This window comes from Chroicocephalus ridibundus, chromosome 21 (genome assembly GCF_963924245.1).
Source record: "Chroicocephalus ridibundus chromosome 21, bChrRid1.1, whole genome shotgun sequence".
Lineage (NCBI taxonomy): Eukaryota > Metazoa > Chordata > Aves > Charadriiformes > Laridae > Chroicocephalus > Chroicocephalus ridibundus.
The window spans coordinates 1,538,455-1,556,165 of record NC_086304.1 but is presented as its reverse complement, the minus strand read 5'-3'; the positions used below and the strand labels follow the sequence as shown (position 1 = coordinate 1,556,165).

The 17,711-nt window shown below is 54.8% G+C and overlaps 3 protein-coding genes across 4 annotated transcripts; all 3 read left to right on the top strand.

Moving 5' to 3' along the window:
• On the top strand, window positions 1–9,369 carry SLC25A44 (solute carrier family 25 member 44). The gene is made up of 5 exons (XM_063357003.1): window positions 1–216; window positions 4,309–4,419; window positions 4,753–5,488; window positions 7,429–7,556; window positions 8,127–9,369. The coding sequence occupies exons 3-5, from the start codon at window positions 4,867–4,869 to the stop codon at window positions 8,316–8,318; spliced, it is 942 nt and encodes a 313-aa protein (XP_063213073.1). The 5' UTR covers window positions 1–216; window positions 4,309–4,419; window positions 4,753–4,866; the 3' UTR covers window positions 8,319–9,369.
• Window positions 9,370–10,565: 1,196 nt separating this feature from the next.
• Window positions 10,566–15,305, top strand: PMF1 (polyamine modulated factor 1). 2 transcript variants are annotated; one of them, XR_010073856.1, is made up of 6 exons: window positions 10,566–11,394; window positions 11,487–11,592; window positions 12,128–12,228; window positions 12,990–13,185; window positions 13,571–14,090; window positions 14,316–15,305. XR_010073856.1 is itself a non-coding variant. In XM_063357004.1 (5 exons), the coding sequence occupies exons 1-5, from the start codon at window positions 11,117–11,119 to the stop codon at window positions 13,622–13,624; spliced, it is 735 nt and encodes a 244-aa protein (XP_063213074.1). In that variant the 5' UTR covers window positions 10,566–11,116; the 3' UTR covers window positions 13,625–15,304. The 2 variants fall into 2 exon arrangements, 1 of the variants encoding a protein (XP_063213074.1); XM_063357004.1 differs by having other exon boundaries at window positions 13,571–15,304.
• Window positions 15,306–15,578: 273 nt separating this feature from the next.
• Window positions 15,579–17,446, top strand: BGLAP (bone gamma-carboxyglutamate protein). The gene is given in 6 exon segments (XM_063357609.1): window positions 15,579–15,657; window positions 16,123–16,421; window positions 16,423–16,564; window positions 16,881–16,925; window positions 17,013–17,079; window positions 17,244–17,446. Coding segments are annotated over 6 exon segments (765 nt in total). The 3' UTR covers window positions 17,377–17,446.
• The last annotated feature ends 265 nt before the right edge of the window (window positions 17,447–17,711 follow it).

Sequence of the window (17,711 nt, the reverse complement as noted above, 5' to 3'; positions counted from 1 at the left end):
TCTTCCGGAGCGGCGTCAGCCCTTCTCCAAGATGGCGCCGGCGCTTGGGCGCTGATTGCTCGGGCGGCGCGCGAGGGCCCTGACGCGCTGCCGCCGCCGTTCACTTCCGGCCGGCGGCCGCCGTCGAGGGACGCGGGGGGGAAGCGGCCATGGGGCGGCGGGACCGGCCGGCGGCGGGGCCAGGCGGGACGGGGGCCTCCCGCCCGCCGGCCTGAGGTGAGGGGGTGGCGGAGGAGGCGGCGGACCCAGGCCGGGAGGCGCTGGGGGGGGAGCGGGGCTCGGTTGTGGGGCGGGAGGAGGGGGAGGCCTGGGCGAGCGGCGGCCGCGGCCCGGCTCTGTGCCGGTGCTGTGGGTGGCTGGTGGGGTTGGGCGCGCCTGGGGCGGGTTGGGGGGCGCTGGCCGTGGGGCGGGAGGGGGAGCGATGGGGAGCCCCCGGGGCAGGATGCTGGGGGACGGCTGGCGGGGAAGGGGGGCGAGGCGTCGGGGAAGCCGGGGTGCGGTTTGGTGCAAGACCCCCGTGGGTGAGGAGGAGGGTGCTGCGCCACTGGGGGGGCCTGGGGGCGGGAGGGGACGGGGATGGAGGTCCCCTGCGACTCCCGGGCTGCGGGAAGCAAAGGTGGGAGGGGGAGAGAGGGGGGGAGACGGCCGCGACGTGAAACCCGGGCGGTGGGAAAGGCGTCTGGTCCACACAGCTGCTCACCCCGCCGGTGACCTTGAGCGGGTCCCATGCCAGACTCTGCACGTGTTCGTAGAATCACAGAACGGTTGAGGCTGGAAGGGACCTTTCAGATCATCGCGTCCAACCGTCAACCTGACACTGCCCAAACCCCCACTGACCCACGTCCCTCAGCACCGCGTCTGCCCGGCTTTTAAACCCCTCCAGGGATGGCGACTCCACCACTGCCCTGGGCAGCCTGGTCCAATGCTTGACAGCCCTTTTGGTGAAGAAATTTTTCCTAATATCCGTCCTAAACCTCCCCTGGCGCAACACGAGGCTATTTCCTCTTGTCCTGTCGCTTGTTACTTGGGAGAAGAGATTGACACACACACCCCCTCACTACAACCTCCTTTCAGGTAGCTGTAGAGAGTGATAAGGGTCTCTCCTCAGCCTCCTTTTTGCCGCCTTTAGAGCACGTCTGATCTTTTGTCTGCCCAAACATAAGCACCGATGGCTTTACCTGTGAGGTAGGCGGGTGGCTGGCTGCGTACGGCCGGCTGTGTACAGGCTGTGGGTGTGTTGGGAAGCGCTGGCCTTAACGTCTCTGCCTCATCGTTTACAGAGCGACAGCTGCTTGCGGAGGAACTGCAGATCTTCAGTGAGGCTGGTTTTATGTCCGCTTCCCTCCCAGGGTAAATTTAACAGTAAAGAGTTTGAAAACACAGCTGCCACCTTGGACCAGGTTTGGCATAGCGTGGCACGGATAAAAGGCTTCAAATTTGAGAGACGTGTCACGGATTCGTTTGGTCTCGTGCTTTCCCACTTGAGAGGATCTCCACAGGCAACCGCCTATAGCGGTTGGGGCTTGGGAAGGCGACCTCACCGCCTGCTTCTGGATGGTTCCCAGGCCATCGTGCGAAGGCATTAGTATGCTGAGCAGGAGACGCCCTTGGCCAGGGCTACACAAAGGACCCGTCTTAATTTGCCAAAGAATCATATTTAGGTAGAGCTGCAGCAAGAAAAGTTTGGAGAACGGATTGCTGGGGCTGCATTAAAAAGGAGATAAACTGAGGGAAGGCGTTTGCACAAAGTTGCAGTCTGTGTTTAGAGGGATGAAGCGGTGTCCTGTGGGTCAGACCACAAACTAGGGAGAGAGCAGAAGCAGGTATAGTCGGCTTGGTAATCCTCTGCTTTAATTAATTCCTAGGCAGAAATTCACAAAATGCTTTTCTGTTCAGGGCGAGAAGTCACCATCTGCATAGATCTATTGAAGCGTAGTTTTGACGTGGAAACTGTTCAAGTGTGGAAGTACAGAACGGCTCCATGACCTGGGAGGGGAGCTGGTGTACTTGTGATTTGTTTTGGAGGGCAGGCCACTTCTTTTGAGATTCGGCAATTACTTTTATGTCGATCTCCCCAAAATTACTTTGAAAGATCATCAAAGAGTTACTGAAACTGGATGCGACAAGATCAGACCTTGCCTCCGAGCAAGGCCCTGGCTGGAATTTCTGGAGGAATAAATGCTCTGAGCAAAACTCTCGTCTTGGCAGAGCGAGAACTGTGGCCGTGGTGGTCAAACCGAAGCATCCCTGGTGATGGCAGGCTGCCATCCCTCTCCACCTCCCGCAGGAGGAGCTTCTGGCTTCGATTGCCTGCAGGCCCTGGGATTAGAGTGACGTTGTCTTTTTAATTTCGATCCTAAATGAAAGCGGTTATTAGTAAGAGTCCAAAGAAAGTATGGTTGCTTCCTCAAGGAGATTACGGATGAAATTCTAAAAACAAAGCGCTGTAGCACATAACACTGAATAAAAATCAAGCATACTTTTAAAATTATTATTTATTTGTTGTCCTTAAGGTAGTGGTGAGGATTTTTCTTAGCAGGTACACCTTACCTGTCACACGGGGAGCCGTGTTACAAATGGTTCCGTTTTTAGGTGGCAGAGGAACTTGGAGCGTGGAGTAAGCCCCCAGGCTTCACCAGGAAATTGCATTGGATAGTTTTTATTTTGTTGGGGTTTTTTATAAAATATTAAGCTAAATGTAACTCCTGACAAGAGGAAAATAATGTTTTTGTAGGTGCTGTGTGCAGATAATTCCTGTGTAGGAAGCTTTATGCTGTCTTAATTATGCCTGTATTAGTGAACGAGTAATAGTGTAGTTATAATTAAAGCAATACAACTTTTGTTTAGACAAGCCGTGGTATTTGTTATGCGTTATCTGTCAAGTCAATTGACTGGAACAATGAAGTGCAGTTTTCTTTTTACTGGGTAAAACAGGGTTTCCCCCCCACCTTCCCTGTTGGACCCGGGTGCCCTGGGGTATTTTTAACTTCACTGTCCATCAGCAGGAGTGGTGGCAGCCTGTAACGCTGTTTGCTGATCTTAAGCAAATATTTTGTTGGCAGATAGGCAATGAAATGGTCCGTTAATAGCAATCGCCCTCCCCCCCATGGTTTCATAATCAGAATTTCTTCTCTGTGCCAGAGGGTAAGTAATTGCCCGTTGTTTTGTTGTTGCGTCTCTAACCAAATGGCTGTTGGCTGTTTGAGCTCTCGTCGTGCAGCCTGCAGTTTTGAGGCGTTTGCGCCACGGCCTTTCCGCGTTACACTGATAACGTAAAATGGCCCCCAGATTGCTGCGTGGTGCTGGCCGCATCTCACGTTAAATTTCAGTCATTGCTCGGTCTAGATTCAAAGCGAATCAGTTTTCAGATCTCTGGTTTTGGCGCGCTTGTTCCAATTTCTGCATTTACAAGTGGAGCTACTCGGTATCGCTCTGCTCTCCAGCAGTTCTGCCTGTTTCTGTGCACAGACTTCCGATACCCATTTGCCGGAGCCTGGAATATAAGCTGTGATGCGGCTGCAGTCAAGCGCTTTCTAATAATTTAGCAGCCTGTTATTCCTGAAAGACCCTTCTTTCAATATGGGAAGAAGGTCCTTGTGGTCAGCGAAATAATTGGTTTCGTGTTGGGTTGATTCTATGAGGTGCTCTTTTTGCTTGTATATGCCTGGCCCAGCAAGGAGGTTCGCTAATTCCAAGCTCGGTTAATCATGCACCAAATTAGAGCAAATTACAGCCAAAAGGGAAGACGGGTGGAACTACCGAGAGTCTCGTCCTGGGGAAGCAGCTGGGATGCGGCTGCCTTGCGGGATGAGACGCAGGGATAGTGCTTGAGGGGCAGGAGCTGGGCTCGGGCAGGGTCTGCCGGAGGAGGCTGAATCAGGAGCTTCCCGCCTCGTCCCTCGGTTCCTGGTGCTCTGAATGCTGCCAAAATTGGAAGGACGGCAGGTTTGTGAGTGTTATCGTACCAGAGGGGATGATGCAGTACTGGGAGTGAGGGTGAACTTTGCTCGCCTTAGCTCAAAAGCGCAATTAGGCACTGCTCAACTGAGAGGTCCCTGAGCTGTGATTTTTAACCCTTTCTTTTCAGGGTCTTGGTCATCAACGTGGAGACTCTACATGGCTGTTTGCATTTGCCTTCTTCTCCCATTGTTGCTCTTCTTTTCACGACCTTCTCTTCCCCCTTCCCTGGCTTGCATCACCCTCCAGCTTTAGGAAGGCCAAAATGGAAATGCCCAGAAAAACGCGTCTTAATTTGTGCAGAGAATCTGGGAACACAAACGGAGACGTGTTGCTTCCTTCTTTGTACAGAGCCCGGAACTGAAAAGTGACATCCTGACGTCTTGGAGCATCGCAAACCCGGAATGACTGGGAAGAAGCTGCTTTGGTTGACAAGCCATAGTCCTGCCTGTTCGTTAAAAGGTAGTGCTTGCTGTCGGAGCGGTGCACTTTCTCCGTGGATCTCAAACTGCTTTGCAAAGTCTGGCAAGCTTTGCTTTGCAGCAGAGTAGTCTGGACCGTAGTAAGAACTGCCGTGTGTGCAGACTGTTAGAGTTTAACAGATAGCGGTGGTGACATCAGAAGGTGCCGCCATCAACCACGTGATACGGCCCTGCTTCCCGAGGTCACAGTCCCACTGCTCTGCCCACAGAGTGGTTTATGGGTGCTTCAGGAGAATCAGCGAAGTGAGGTGACGTAGGCTGCTTTACCTATCTTAGGTGCTTCGTCATCTACTGAAAGTGTCTCTCGTTTCAGATGCCAGCACTTCCAACCTAGGCAGTCACGACGGGAGGGCTGAGCCTGGACCTGCTCTGTACTTTTGAGGTCGATCTGGGACATACCACCTCTCCTTCCCCGCTCCAAGGAGTCATGGAGGACAAACGCAACATCCCCATCATTGAGTGGGAGCACCTGGACAAAAGGAAATTCTACGTGTTTGGGATTTGCATGACTATGATGATCCGGGTGAGCGTTTACCCTTTCACACTTATCCGAACACGGTTGCAGGTTCAGAAGGGCAAGAGCCTATACAACGGGACTTTTGATGCGTTTGTGAAAATCCTGCGGACAGAAGGGACGGCTGGGCTCTACCGTGGCTTTTTGGTCAACACTTTCACCCTGATCTCCGGACAGTGCTATGTGACAACCTATGAGCTCACTCGAAAGTATGTGTCACGGTACAACAACAACAACGCTGTGAAGTCGCTGGTGGCGGGCGGCTCAGCCTCCCTGGTGGCCCAGAGCATCACGGTGCCCATCGATGTCATCTCCCAACATCTCATGATGCAGAGGAAGGGGGAAAGCATGGGCAGGTTTAAGGTGCAGAACCAAGACGGCAAGCGGATGTTGGTCTTTGGCCAAACCAAGGACATCATTGTACAGATTTTCAAGGCCGATGGCTTTAGAGGCTTCTACAGGGGCTACGTGGCCTCGCTGCTCACCTATATTCCCAACAGTGCGGTCTGGTGGCCCTTCTACCACTTCTATGCCGGTGAGTGAAAGGAGGCTTTGAACGTATCTTATCCTGGGAGGCCTAGAAGCCCCTCAGATCAACTCTGAAACTGTGGACCCAGCGTGGTTTGCTTTCTGTCTTTGATTTGGGGTGGGAGCAGAACCTGTCTCAAAACAAATAGCTGTATCCAGTTTAATGGAGTTCTGCAGGTGTTGGGTGGAAGCTTAACTGTTTGTTTTAAATGCAAAGTATAGGGGTCTGACTGTTAGAGGACTTAAAACTCGGTCGCTCTAGGCAAGAGGGACCTCATGTGTCTACTTTGACTTCCGCTAATCCCAAATAACGCTTACTTTCTGCATGGAAGTGAGGAAGGCTGTTGTCTGGCATTGGGCAGAGTTTTGAAGCCACTGCGTAAGTACAATTCCTCTTTCAGTTCACGTGGGCTCCGGAGTCTCATATATGGCAGAACGACTTCTAGAGCTGCAAATCTCATAGCAAAACTAAACAGCAGGCACAGAGAAAAGCCAAATCTTCTGTGGTTTTGTGTTTTAAGGTTATGTTTCAGTTTCCATACCTTTAAAACTGGCACTAAGCCTTGTGATACAAAACGACACTCAGCGGCATGTTCTCTCTCCCTAGCTCAGCCCTGCTAATCCTCAGGGTGTTCCCAAATACTAAAGATGTTGGTCAGCTAAGATTTATTTTCCACCCCCCCAGTAATCCTTTAGATTTGTCGTGCAGCTTTGCACGTGGTTTTTAGACTAATATGTACCTAATAGCAATCTGCCTAAAAGTGATGACAATGAGAGGCTCAGATTTCACTGTACTAGGCTTAAAGTGTATCTTGGAAATCAACTGCTTCTAAAAATACAGGTGTGGCGAATACCTAGTTTGCTTTTCAGAGTGGGTAACAATGGTTATACATCAGCGGTGCCTTTAAATGGCAACAGCACCTCGAGATGTTGGTCCAGTCTGAACTTTTGGGGAGCGCTCCCTTCGCTCTCCGTGTCCACGATTTTTAATACTGAAAATCCGCCGTGTTAATGGTAAGACTTTCACGCCAAAAAGGTTCAAAATCTAAGAACGAGAAAGTTGATATGGAGCGAACGGCCTCGCTCTCTTTCCTTGTCTTCTGGAGTGGCAATCAAGATGATGCTAAACATTAAGCCCCAGCTTTCAGTACATCTCTGCTTTGGCTGCCTTTTCTAGTCCCCTGTCCCTGGGTAGAGTGCAGGTCTCGGCTGGCAGCGCCGTTGGTCATTGAACCTTCCTCGGGCTCAAAGTACAGCGCTGGCAGCGATTCAGCTCCGTGTTCTGGGTCAAACACAGCAGCTTCCTTCCCTCTTGCCAGAGAGACGCAACCACCCCATCATCCAAAGAAACTGGGACTTCTGGACTGTCTTCCCTACGACTTGAACCAATAAAAGTGGGGGAGGTTCAGATCCCATTTGCCAGGTAGTAGGAGCAGAATGAGGAAATCCCTGGGCTGAGCAGGACACAGCGCTTTTCTCCTGAGAGATCCCGCGGCGGGCTACCACGTGGATATCTTTTGGACAGTGTCCTCGGTGGTAGTGGCAGCTTTCTGGAGCTGTGTGAAACTTTGCAGGCAACTTCCGATAGCTTTGTCTAAAGGTTTCCCCCGTGCCTTTTACAGGGGGGTGAATGTTTCCGTGCTCTGAGCTGGGAACGTACAGCCTTGTTCTGCCCTCTTTGCCCAGCAGGTCTGAGCGCCTGCGGTTGAGCTGATCAGAGGCTGTGTGATGGAGCTGCTGGGGTGTTGACGGGCTTGTTCCCTGCGCTTTGCTGACTTTCTGGTTGATGCAGAAAGCACCGTTCAGACATGCTGTGGGAGGAGGTGACAGGTTGTAAATCAGGGATTCTGCCCACTGCAAATCAGTCTAAATTAGCAGGTGGAGTTCAGGAAGTGATAAGCAGCCACTCGTCTGAAACTTTACTCTCTCTCTCTCTCCCGTTCCCAGAACAGCTTTCCAGCTTGACTCCTAAAGACTGTCCCCATCTCCTCCTGCAAGCTATATCGGGGCCACTGGCAGCTGCCACAGCTTCCACCCTCACCAACCCCATGGATGTCATCAGAGCTCGGGTTCAGGTGAGAGCTCAGCCTGCTCGGCACGTCTGTCTGCAACAGCAGCATGACGCAGGGGTGGGGTGCGGTCTCGCCTCTTTGATCTCTGTGGCTTCAGGTAAACGGCTCCCCTTCTCTCCCTGTTCGTAGGTTGGTTTGTCCTAGGTATCGTGCTGCTTAATTTACACTCGGCCTTAATAGGGGGCAGCTCAGGTAGCAAGGCTGGCTTCGCCTACCCAGACTGCTCAAATGAGGTTTCCCTCATTTGGCATCCTGCGCGGCATCCTTGAGAAAAGGCGAGGTGCTTCCAGCAGCGTCGGCTCTAGTGAGACTTGAGCTGCCGTGTTGATCCAGCCCCTTCTAGACAGGCGCAGATGGGGAGGAGGAGGAGGAGGAGGCAGGTCTAAGAATCCCACTTACTGCTGCCAGTTTAGGACTTTGTGCCTTTCCCCCGACCCAGGGAGTTCTGGAGACCGGATCAAGGTCACCGGACTGGCTGATCTGTAGTCTCCAGAGTCTTCAGTTGGAGCAGGGCCCCAGAGCAGCTCAGCTTGAAGTCTGGCAGCTCAGTGAATATTTGTTCTGGCTTTGCAGGTGGAAGGCAAGAGCTCCATCATCCTCACCTTCAAACAGCTCATGGCGGAGGAAGGTCCCTGGGGCCTGACTAAAGGCCTCTCCGCCCGCATCATCTCGGCCACTCCTTCCACCATCGTCATCGTGGTGGGGTATGAAACTCTGAAGAAGCTGAGCCTCCGCCCGGAGCTGGTGGATTCGAGACACTGGTAGAGGCAGCCGGTGGAAGAGAAAAAAACACCTTTTGAACCCTCTGAGTTTGGACCGACGGTTGAAAGCTCGGGAGGAGAGGCAGCTGCTATCTCTTTTGCCTCTAAGCTGGTTTCGCAGTACAAGGCAGAAGCAAGAGCAACTGCAATTCACCTCTTTAGATTTGATTGTACACGATGCTCTGCTGCTGTTTTCTGCTTAAATCCATCAAAATGTGACCTTTGGCAACGCTGTTTGCCTGTGACCGTTCATTCAAGAGCAGCCAGGTGCGTGAACGCATCCCGGCGAGTTCTTAATTCCCTTTTTTTTTTTTTTTTTTTTAAATTAAAGACTTACTGGCTGAAGCAAGAAGCCAGTTTATTCTTTAAATTATTTTAATCTTTGCCAAACTTCCGAGGAGGGGAGTCTAACCGACTGCAGCAGAGCCCTCTGGCGGGTTGTGTGCTGATTGCAGTTGCACTGTGGGAAGCTGGAAGAGTGGAATAGACAAGTAGATTTCTCCAATCGCCCGCGCTTATTTCTAGAAGATGTGAGACGAGAGTAACCCGGAACCGCTTAAGACCTTATTTACTGCGTTTTGGGTAGATCTGTACATACCTTTTTTGTATGTTCTTGGAAAATGTTTCCTGTCTCTCATCCTTGAAACAGCGAGCTGGCTGATAGGCAAGTTAGGAGTTGAGCCGGCTGTTTGTAATTAGCTGGTGGCAATTTTGACACCTAACCTACGGTTTTAATCTGTTGTTATTTAATTATTTTTTTTTTAAATTTTATTTTAGGGAAGCTTATTCTGATTTCTGGGGGACTGAGTGGTTGTTCTGTGGCCTTGTTCAATGTGAGTGTCCATACTGCATGTTCAGGGTGGCTGCTGCCACTTCCCACCCGTAGTTAGTTTAAGCCCCGGCAGATGCGGAGTTCGGAAGTGTCAGATTCCGGCAGATGCGGGGTTTGGAAGTGTCAGGTTGCAGTGCTGCCAGCAGCCCGGAGAAGAACTGCAGGGGATGTGAGCTACAACGGGATGTGAGGTGGGGGAACAAAAAAAAAAAAAAAAACCAAACCCAAACCCGCTCGTACTGGCTTTTGATCCAGTTCAAACCTGATCGGCATGTTCATATTGAATAAGAAGTAAGAGTTCGCTAATACTTTGTAAGTTTAAATCCTGCTTATCCTGTTTGGGAAGGGCAAGGACGATTCTTCGCGCGCTCTGGCTGGATCAAAACCCGTCAGCTCTTGGTCTGTGTTTTTTACCAGATGAAAACTTGCAGTCGAGTGATGAAGCAAGAGGCTGCTCTTTGGGGGGGAGGAGGAATGAAGGGATCGTTTTGACTTTGCTCTGCTGGTCTCGGGATTTGAGATTTGCCTCTCGCGATGCCAGCCCAGGCGTGGTGCTCATCCCAGGTAGCTGTATGTCTGAGAGGCGAGAGATACACCTCCGACAACAGATACATATCGCCGCCTCTGTTCATCTCAAGGCCGTCACAAGGAATTCTCGGTTGTTGCGTTGATCCTGTGGCTCTTGGCTGCCTTTTCACCTGGGATTTGCTGAGCGTGGCTCTTGCCATCGTTCCGCCGTCCGCAGTTGAGCCGCGCAGGGGCTGGATGTGCCGCCGTTCCTGCTGGAGGTGGGACAAGACGCCGCTGGAGAAAGACTTTTATGTTTAAGGGCAGAACTCGGTTATAAGATACGGCACTCTTTACTGGGGTTGCAGATGAGTCATCAAAGGCCTTTTTAATCCCACCTTCGTTTTCTGCAGCGTTAAATAAGGTGACGTATGCCCGAGCTGTTGGAGCAGCGTGTTCTGCGAGCTGCTCTTCTGTCGCCTTTTTGGCGTTTAAAAGTCGACCCCAGTCAGTTCTTTCTGTAATAGTGGATTCTGCTCTAAAAAGTGGAACAGCAGCGTCACCAGCTTGCAAGTATCCCGAGCCGACGGGAGCCCCGGTCTCGCACAAAGGCGGTACTAATACCGATATTAAAAGAAATGGTAATGATCATCCTCTGCTCGTTACCAGCAGGGTAAGTCTGGGTGCGCGTCGCGAAGTGGCGGACAGCACGAATGTAGGGAGACACTTTAAAGCTTAATATTCCTCTCTTAACCAGCGAAGTTCTTGACAACTAATAAACTTCAGAGACCTTCAGTTTGACGCCTGAGTTTCAAAGCGCGTTAGTCGCGGGGAGGGCGCTCGCTGAGGGAGTCTGCCAGGTCCTGCCATCTCACAGTGATGCTTTCTTGGTTTTAACACTTTGCCTTCTGAGTAGTGCCAGGAGGGACCTGACAAGAAACAGCAGGGACTGTGTAAAGCTGAGCAAGCCAGGGAAAAAAAAACAGGTTAAAGCAGGTGTAGCGCCTGAAAGCGCAGAGCACCCGTCCTCCGTTACCCTTCGCGGGTAGTTCTAGTTAGCTCTTACACGGAGTATTTTGACAAGGGAAAAATTGCGTTTCCCTCTCCTTCTGTGCAGAACTTGGGTTATTCTTCCCCCTTGGCATTCTTCGGACTTGGTCGCTTTATTTCATTGAATAATTGAGTGTATGGGGCAGGCCGTGAGTGGACTGGGGTGGGGGTGGCAGGAGGGGGACGGTCGATTACGCTTCAGGGGCTACTCGCTGCTTCCTGCCGTGACGCGGGGGAGGAAGCGTTTCCCCCGTGTGTGATTTTTTTTATTACTTTGGGGATTTTTTAACGCTTGAGCCGTTCTGCCCCGGGCGGGGGCTGAGCTGGGCCCCGCCCCTTGCCCGCCGAGGCCACGCCCACACTGCACAGGCCACGCCCCTACCCGCCCAGGGAGGCGTGGCGCCCTTTCCCGCATGCGCACTGAGGGAGGGGCGGGCCCCGCGCAGCCATCCAATGGGCGCGCCGCATCGCGGCGGCGGCAGCCAATGAGCGGCAGTGGCGGGCCCGGCGGGCGGTGGAAGATGGCGGCGGCGCGGAGCGGGGCTGAGGGGGACGAGGCCGTGGCGGCGGCGGCGGCAGCAGCGGCGGGGAACGGCGATGGCGACCCGTCCGTACCCGCGACGCCGGGCCGCGCCCAGGTTTTCGCCGCCGTGGTGGACACCTTCCTGGAGAAGCTGGTGACAGCCGGGAGGTGAGGCGGGAGCGGGGTCGGGCTCCGGGAGAGCCGGGGCCTGGGCGGGCCCCGCGGCGGGGAGGCCTAACCCTGCCCCTCCCGCTTTGCAGCTACCAGAGGTTCGCCAACTGCTACCGCTGCTTCTACAAACTGCAGCCCGAGATGACCAGGAGCATTTACGACCAGTTCGTGTCCCAGCTGCAGACGTCCATCAAGGTGAAGGGGGAGGCGGGGCCGGGCCGCCCCCGGAGGCACCGACCGCCTTGGTGTTAAGGGTGGAAAATGCATTTATTGAATGGCGAAACCAGAAAGTTAAGGCTGCTGCCGAGAGACTTCCCCAGCCAGAGCTGCAGAACTATAGAATCATTTAATTGTAGAATCCCAGGTTGGAAGGGGCCTCAAGGATCCACCTTGTCCAATGTTTCCTAGCAGATGCATGGTCTGGACAAGATGGCCCAGCACCCTGGGCAGCTGAATCTTCAAATTGCCAACGATGGGGAATCCACTGCCTTCCTTAGGTTGGGAAAGACCATTGAGTCCAACCGTCAACCTCACACTGCCAACTCCACTGCTAAACCATGTCCCAAAGCCCCATGTCTGCACATCTTTTAAAGACCTCCAGGGATGGGGACCTGATGATTCCCAGTGTGTAGCCCTCATCCAGGGAAAAGCGAGGGCTCACAAGCAGAATAATGCCCACATCAGTTCAGTTTGGGTCCTGCTGAATCCCTGTGGTGTCCTTCCTTCACAGGAGGAGATCCAGGAGGTAAAGGAGGAAGGGAATCTGGAGGTGCTCTTTAATTCACTGGATAAGATCGTGGAGGAGGCAAAGGACCACAAAGAGCCTGCGTGGTATGGAATAGCCTTGTGGAAGGCGCTTGGGGAGCGGGCGTGTGTGTGGAGGGATGTTCCTTCAAGGGGAAAAGTCAGTTCCCGTGTGACGTTTGGGTCATGTTGAAGTGTGCTCTCGGCATTGTCATGCAAGGGAGTTTTTTAAACTTCATGTTGAGATGAACAGTAATGTCATTGCGTCTAAAACATCCGAAAATAAGTTGTATTTGTGCTTCTCTACGTCATGTATCTATCTATGCTTCCTCAGTGCAAGGAGGAGGTTAGTGCCGCTGAGACCGGAGGGGAGGTAAACTCAATTCTGAATAATTCGAAAGGCTGGCGGTGTGTTTTAGCCCCAGCTCCTGTTCTAATAGCAGAGCTCACAGCAGCACTTCTCCTTGGGGTGCCTTGCTCAGGGCCTCAGCAGGCACTGGAAGTTGTAAGCGCTGCCTTTTTTTGGCCTAAAGGCAGGCTGGGTCTTTTAATCAAAAGCATCACCATGATTTCTTGGGTTTGTGTTTGGGGAAGTTAATTACATCCCACCTGCCTCCAGGCCTCAACTGAGGGTAGAGTTTTGGGCAGGATTCCTCTTGTTCCTTCATCTATGGCGTTAGGGAGCTACGCAATGGGGTTTTAGCTGCCCTCAAGCATCCAGAGGTAAATTGCGGGAGTCGGTGAGCTGATCTGTTACGGCAGCAGCTCAGCTCCCAGTTGAGGTGCGTGAGACTAATTGCTGCGCCACGTTGTTGCTCTCTGGTTGCTTCACCTCCGCTTGTTGGCAGGCGTCCCAGCGGGATCCCGGAGGAGGACGTCCGCAGCGCTATGGTGCCGTACCTCCTCAAGCACCGGTCGTACCTGCAGAAAGTCCTAAAGGAGAAGGAGGAAGAGAACAGGAAGGTGGCGGAGTCTGTGCTTGCGGGGAGGGATAGGATTGCGGAGCTGCAGCAGCTGATACAAGCTCGTAAACTTGCCTGGCAGGTAGAAATAAAAAATAAACAACTAAAATCCCCCTTCTTTTTGCAGCATCAGCCTGAAAGAAGCGCTGTTCTGTGGCTTGACTAGCAAATGGCTGCACTATATTTAAGCCTTCCGCTTATCAAAGGCCTCACTGGGCGCCAAGTGCTGCTGAAATTGGCCTGGGAGGTCTGGGAATTTCCACTGGAGGTCTTGGATGCTTTCCCTGCGTGCGGGTGGGATGTTTCTGTGGGTGAGCATGTGAGATTCGGGGGTTGTATTCCATACGTGCTGGGGACGGCAGCGTAAGTGACGCTCTGTTTCATATCAGCCTGCTTTGCGTCCTGAACGGCGTTATCTGTGAAGAAAAGCGCTTTGCTGAGTTCAGTGGTGGTCGTTTTCCTTCCAGGCAATTACTAAAGAGCAACGAGAACTCATCAGGACATTCAGGGAGCCCCAGTGAGGACGCGGGGAGGTTCTGCACGTCTCGCGGGGAAATTTATCCTCATCTCAAGTGGGACTCTGTGCGTGGCGTGTTCAAACCACGCAGACTCGCCTTCATCTTGTCAGGCCAGAAGGAACTCGCAGTGGGACTGAAAAGCTGCTGGACTTGCACAATTTGATAAAGTTTGTGAAGAAATAAAAAAAGAACACATCAGGATCTTTGGAAATAAATAGATGACGATTTCCTGTTCCCCACTCAGCTCAACAGGGAGGAGAATCCTACAGATCTGATAGCCAGAGCCTGCCTGTGCACTCCCACGCTTCTTTAGCGCCGTCACGTGCGTGATTCGAGCTCGCCGAAGCCAAATTTGTGGCCTTAAAAGTATTTCAGGTGTGCATTAGAGGAAAAATGGTGCCTTAAGCCCAGAGGCCGGGCTGTGCGCAGGAATGAGGAGCCGGGGAGCTGTTGCACACGGAGCCTGCAGGTGGGTAAATGCCACTACGGCATTTTGTGGAGTGTAAACAGCCACATCGGACTCTTTTTTGCCATGGTTTTGCAGTGCTCGTTTTCACTATCCATGTTTTTAAGCAGTTGTCCGCCCGCAGGCCATCAGAACAGACGTGTCAGCAGCTGCTTTATCGCATCAAGTTCCTCGTTGCCACGTATTCCTTCTTTCCAGTTAGTTTCCAACCCTGCTCCCTCCCAGCAGGTCCACACTGATGCCGCTTCTCCGAGTGTGAAGGCTCCGGGGCTCTGCCGTTTGGCTGTGCGGAGATGAGCAGAGGTTTGAATGGCCCTGTCTCGACTTTGTGGGCTCGTGGCGAAGGGTTTTAATGTTTTCCTGTGAAACATCCGTGTGTTGACTTCTGGAACCAAACCGGGATTGGCTTTACCCATCTGGAGTTGTTCTTTACCGTCTCATGGGAAGTTTTCTGGCCAGGGAAGCGGGGGCTCACCGGAGTCTGCCTGCCGGGGCGTTAGTGAAGCCCTGCACGTGAGCTCTATCTTCAAAACGAAGAAAAGGTCCTTCCCCTGGGCCGGGCAGATAACGAGGAGAGTCTTTCTGGGCCTGACAAGGAGCGAGGGCGAGTCTGTTTCCAACAGGCACCAGCCCTGCCGAGGGCAGCAGGTTCTCCGGTCACCTGTTGTCGTCCTCCTCGCCTGTTGCGCTCTGCGGCTGCGAGTGCGCGCGTCCCCCCCGCCTCTGCGGTGGGGAAATACAAACTCAGAGAACAATGGTGGCGATTTCCACCCAGCGCAGGCCTCTGGTTTTAATTAGAGGCAGCCAGAGCCTGCGATTGACTGACTTAGGCATATTTTCCTTCTGTCGTAAACAAGCCTTCCCTCGCTGCATTATAATCTAAATAAATTGGAGCTGTTGTTCCCCCAGTCTTGGCTCCCGCTGTGTGCGCTTGGCCCGCGTAGTCTATAGTTTATGGGTTTGTTTGACAAAGGCTCTGGCTTCAGCATTTCTCTCCTCCTCCGCCCCAAAGCCTCCGGTTCCGCTTTTCAAGACAGGGCTGGGATTTATAGGATCTGAAAGTCTGGAAAGTGGTCAGGATCCCAAAGAGGAATGTCACCCCAGGTGGCCCTGGGAGCTCCCACTGCTCAGAGCCCTCCTGGAGTTAAACAGGAGCAAACTCTGGAGGTGGGTGAGCACCCGGAGCACTGTTGGGGTCTGGTGGAGAGGGGGAAGTAAAAGGATGGAGGAACAAGAGATTCTCCTTCTCCAGCTGTTCCACTCCCCTTTGCCTCTGCCCGGTGCCTGAACCACACCAGCAGCACGCTTTTTGTTCTTGGAAGGCCCCGTTTTGGGGTTTTGAGAGGTGCTGGACCGCTTCCTGGGGTCTCGTTCCTGGGGCCCTGGCGCTGGCAGGCAGCATCTGCCCGTGGGATGTGGCACGGCAGAGCTGCACGGAGCCCGAGGGCCAGGGCACCTGCTCCCCCTCCTCCCCCCCGGTGAGGGGCTGCGATGGCGATGCCACGGACGGAGCACACGCTGGTCCCTGAAGCAAAAATGGGCCAAGTCCCCGTTGGCCCTGCACGGAGAGGCAAAACCCCCGGGTTTTGGCAGGAAAGAGGTTCTCACAGGCTGAGAGAGCTGGGGGGGGTCAGCCTGGAGAAGAGAAGGCTCCGCGGAGACCTTGGAGCCCCTTCCAGTCCCTCAAGGGGCTCCGGGAAAGCTGGGGAGGGACTCTGGAGCAGGGAGGGGAGCCACGGGACGTTGGGAATGGGTTGAAACCAAAAGAGGGGAGATTGAGATGAGATGTGGGGAAGAAATTCCTTCTTCCCAGGGCGGTGAGCCCCTGGCCCAGGTTGCCCAGAGAAGCTGTGGCTGCCCCATCCCTGGAGGGGTTCAAGGCCAGGCTGGACGGGGCTTGAAGCCACCTGGGCTGGTGGGAGGTGTCCCTGCCCAGGGCAGGGGGTGGGACGGGATGGTCTTCAAGGTCCCTTCCCACCCAAACCATTCTGTGGTTCTGTGATTTTTTTTTTGTGATTCTGTGAAACTCTCCTAGTGTGGCAGCAACCCCGCTGGGATCCAGGGGGACGGTGCCTGGGGGGGTGCAGCGAGGAGTCCCACCAGTGCCCTGTTTCCCATCCCAGTTCGGGACGGGGTGCTGCCAGGCGGACAGGGCTGGGCTCACCAGCAAATCTCCACTGGCCCGGGGCCGCGTTTCCCTCCCTGTGGGCTCTGGCTGGTCACGGGGGAACCGAGTTCACCCCAAACCACAATTGCCGCCTGTGCTGGCGGCTCCCGGCCCCAGCGGATGTGCTGGAAATAGCCCTGACGGGGCCGCTGGGCCCCTCCTTGACTGGTCGCGGTGGTCACGGCGCCCTATAAAGCCGGTCGGGGACCAGGGGCTGCACCGAGCCCAGCGCCCGCGCAGAGAGGCACCATGAAGCCCCTCGTCTTGCTGACCCTCCTGGCCCTCCTCACCCTCGGCCTCTGCCGCAGAGGTACGGGGTGTCCGGGGGGGTGACGGGGGCTGGTGGGGGGCACCGTGCCCCAGGATGGGCTCTGCTGTCGGCTGCAGGGAGCCGAGGGGCTCAGAGGGAGATTTGCCGAGCCGTGGGGTGGAGGGTGCAGGGCTGGAGCAGGGGGATGGGGAACCCTCTGCCAGGCCCAGGGAGGGGGTGGGGGGTCTGGGTGAGGGGTTGGACTGGGGGGGTGGGATGGGAGCCCCAAAAGGAGGAGCAGGGTGAGGGCACAGCCTGCGCGGGGCCATCCCCAGCCCCCCCGCGTCTGCCCTGACCGCTCCGTGCCATCCCTCAGCCGCCGACCGCTCCAGCAGCGCCGACGACTCGCCCAGCTCCGAAGGTGAGTGTCTGCCCTCGGGTTTGTCCCCAGGGAGAGGGGCTGGGACACCCAGCCCCCCCTGACCCACCCACCGCTGTGTCCCCGCAGCCTTCGTCTCCAAACGCGCCAGCGCCGAGGTCGTGCGGAGACACAAGAGGAATTACGTCTATGACAGGTAGCGCTTGACCCCGTTGTGCTGGAGACCCCCCCCACCCCCCCGGGTGACACCGCGGGGGCCACACGGTCCCCGGCCAGCACACGCAAAGAAATCCTGGGTTTGGGCCCTTCCCCAGGGCCGGGGACCCTCTGCCATCCCCTGTGTCCTTCACCTGTCCCCAGCAGTGCCTACGGTGTCGTGCGGGACCCGCTGGAGGCCAAGCGCGAGGTTTGCGAGGTCAACCCCGACTGCGACGAGCTGGCCGACCACATCGGCTTCCAGGAGGCGTACCGGCGCTTCTACGGCACCGTGTAGCCCCCGCCGCCCCCCGCCCGGGCCGTGGGTCTGACCTCCGACCACCGCCGCTACCACCGCTTCCACCCCCCTTTCTGTCAACCGTGGAAAGAAATAAATGCAGAAATGGTGTCGGCAGCCCCTTCCTCGCCTGAGGGGGTGGGATGGGGGTGAGATGGCAGCAGAAGGGCCCTGGGTCGAGGCTGACGACCCCCCCCCCCAGCTCCTCCTCCCTCTCCCAGCAGCGGGAGCAGCCTCCGGGGCAGAGCGGGGGCCGTCACCAGCCGGCTCCTGTCAATGGCGAGACCAGCGCTTGCGCCGCCGTTATTCCAGTTTAATTTAGAGCTGCTTGTCCG

Bases quoted from the DNA above. Each gene is read 5' to 3' on its own strand.
- PMF1 (XM_063357004.1), top strand. From the start codon at position 11,117: ATGCGCACTGAGGGAGGGGCGGGCCCCGCGCAGCCATCCAATGGGCGC. The intron at 11,593-12,127 runs GTGAAGGGGGAG...CTTCCTTCACAG, and splicing joins AGCTGCAGACGTCCATCAAG to GAGGAGATCCAGGAGGTAAA. The intron at 13,186-13,570 runs GTAGAAATAAAA...TTTTCCTTCCAG, and splicing joins CTCGTAAACTTGCCTGGCAG to GCAATTACTAAAGAGCAACG.
- SLC25A44 (XM_063357003.1), top strand. From the start codon at position 4,867: ATGGAGGACAAACGCAACATCCCCATCATTGAGTGGGAGCACCTGGAC. The intron at 5,489-7,428 runs GTGAGTGAAAGG...TCCCGTTCCCAG, and splicing joins CTTCTACCACTTCTATGCCG to AACAGCTTTCCAGCTTGACT. The intron at 7,557-8,126 runs GTGAGAGCTCAG...CTGGCTTTGCAG, and splicing joins TCATCAGAGCTCGGGTTCAG to GTGGAAGGCAAGAGCTCCAT.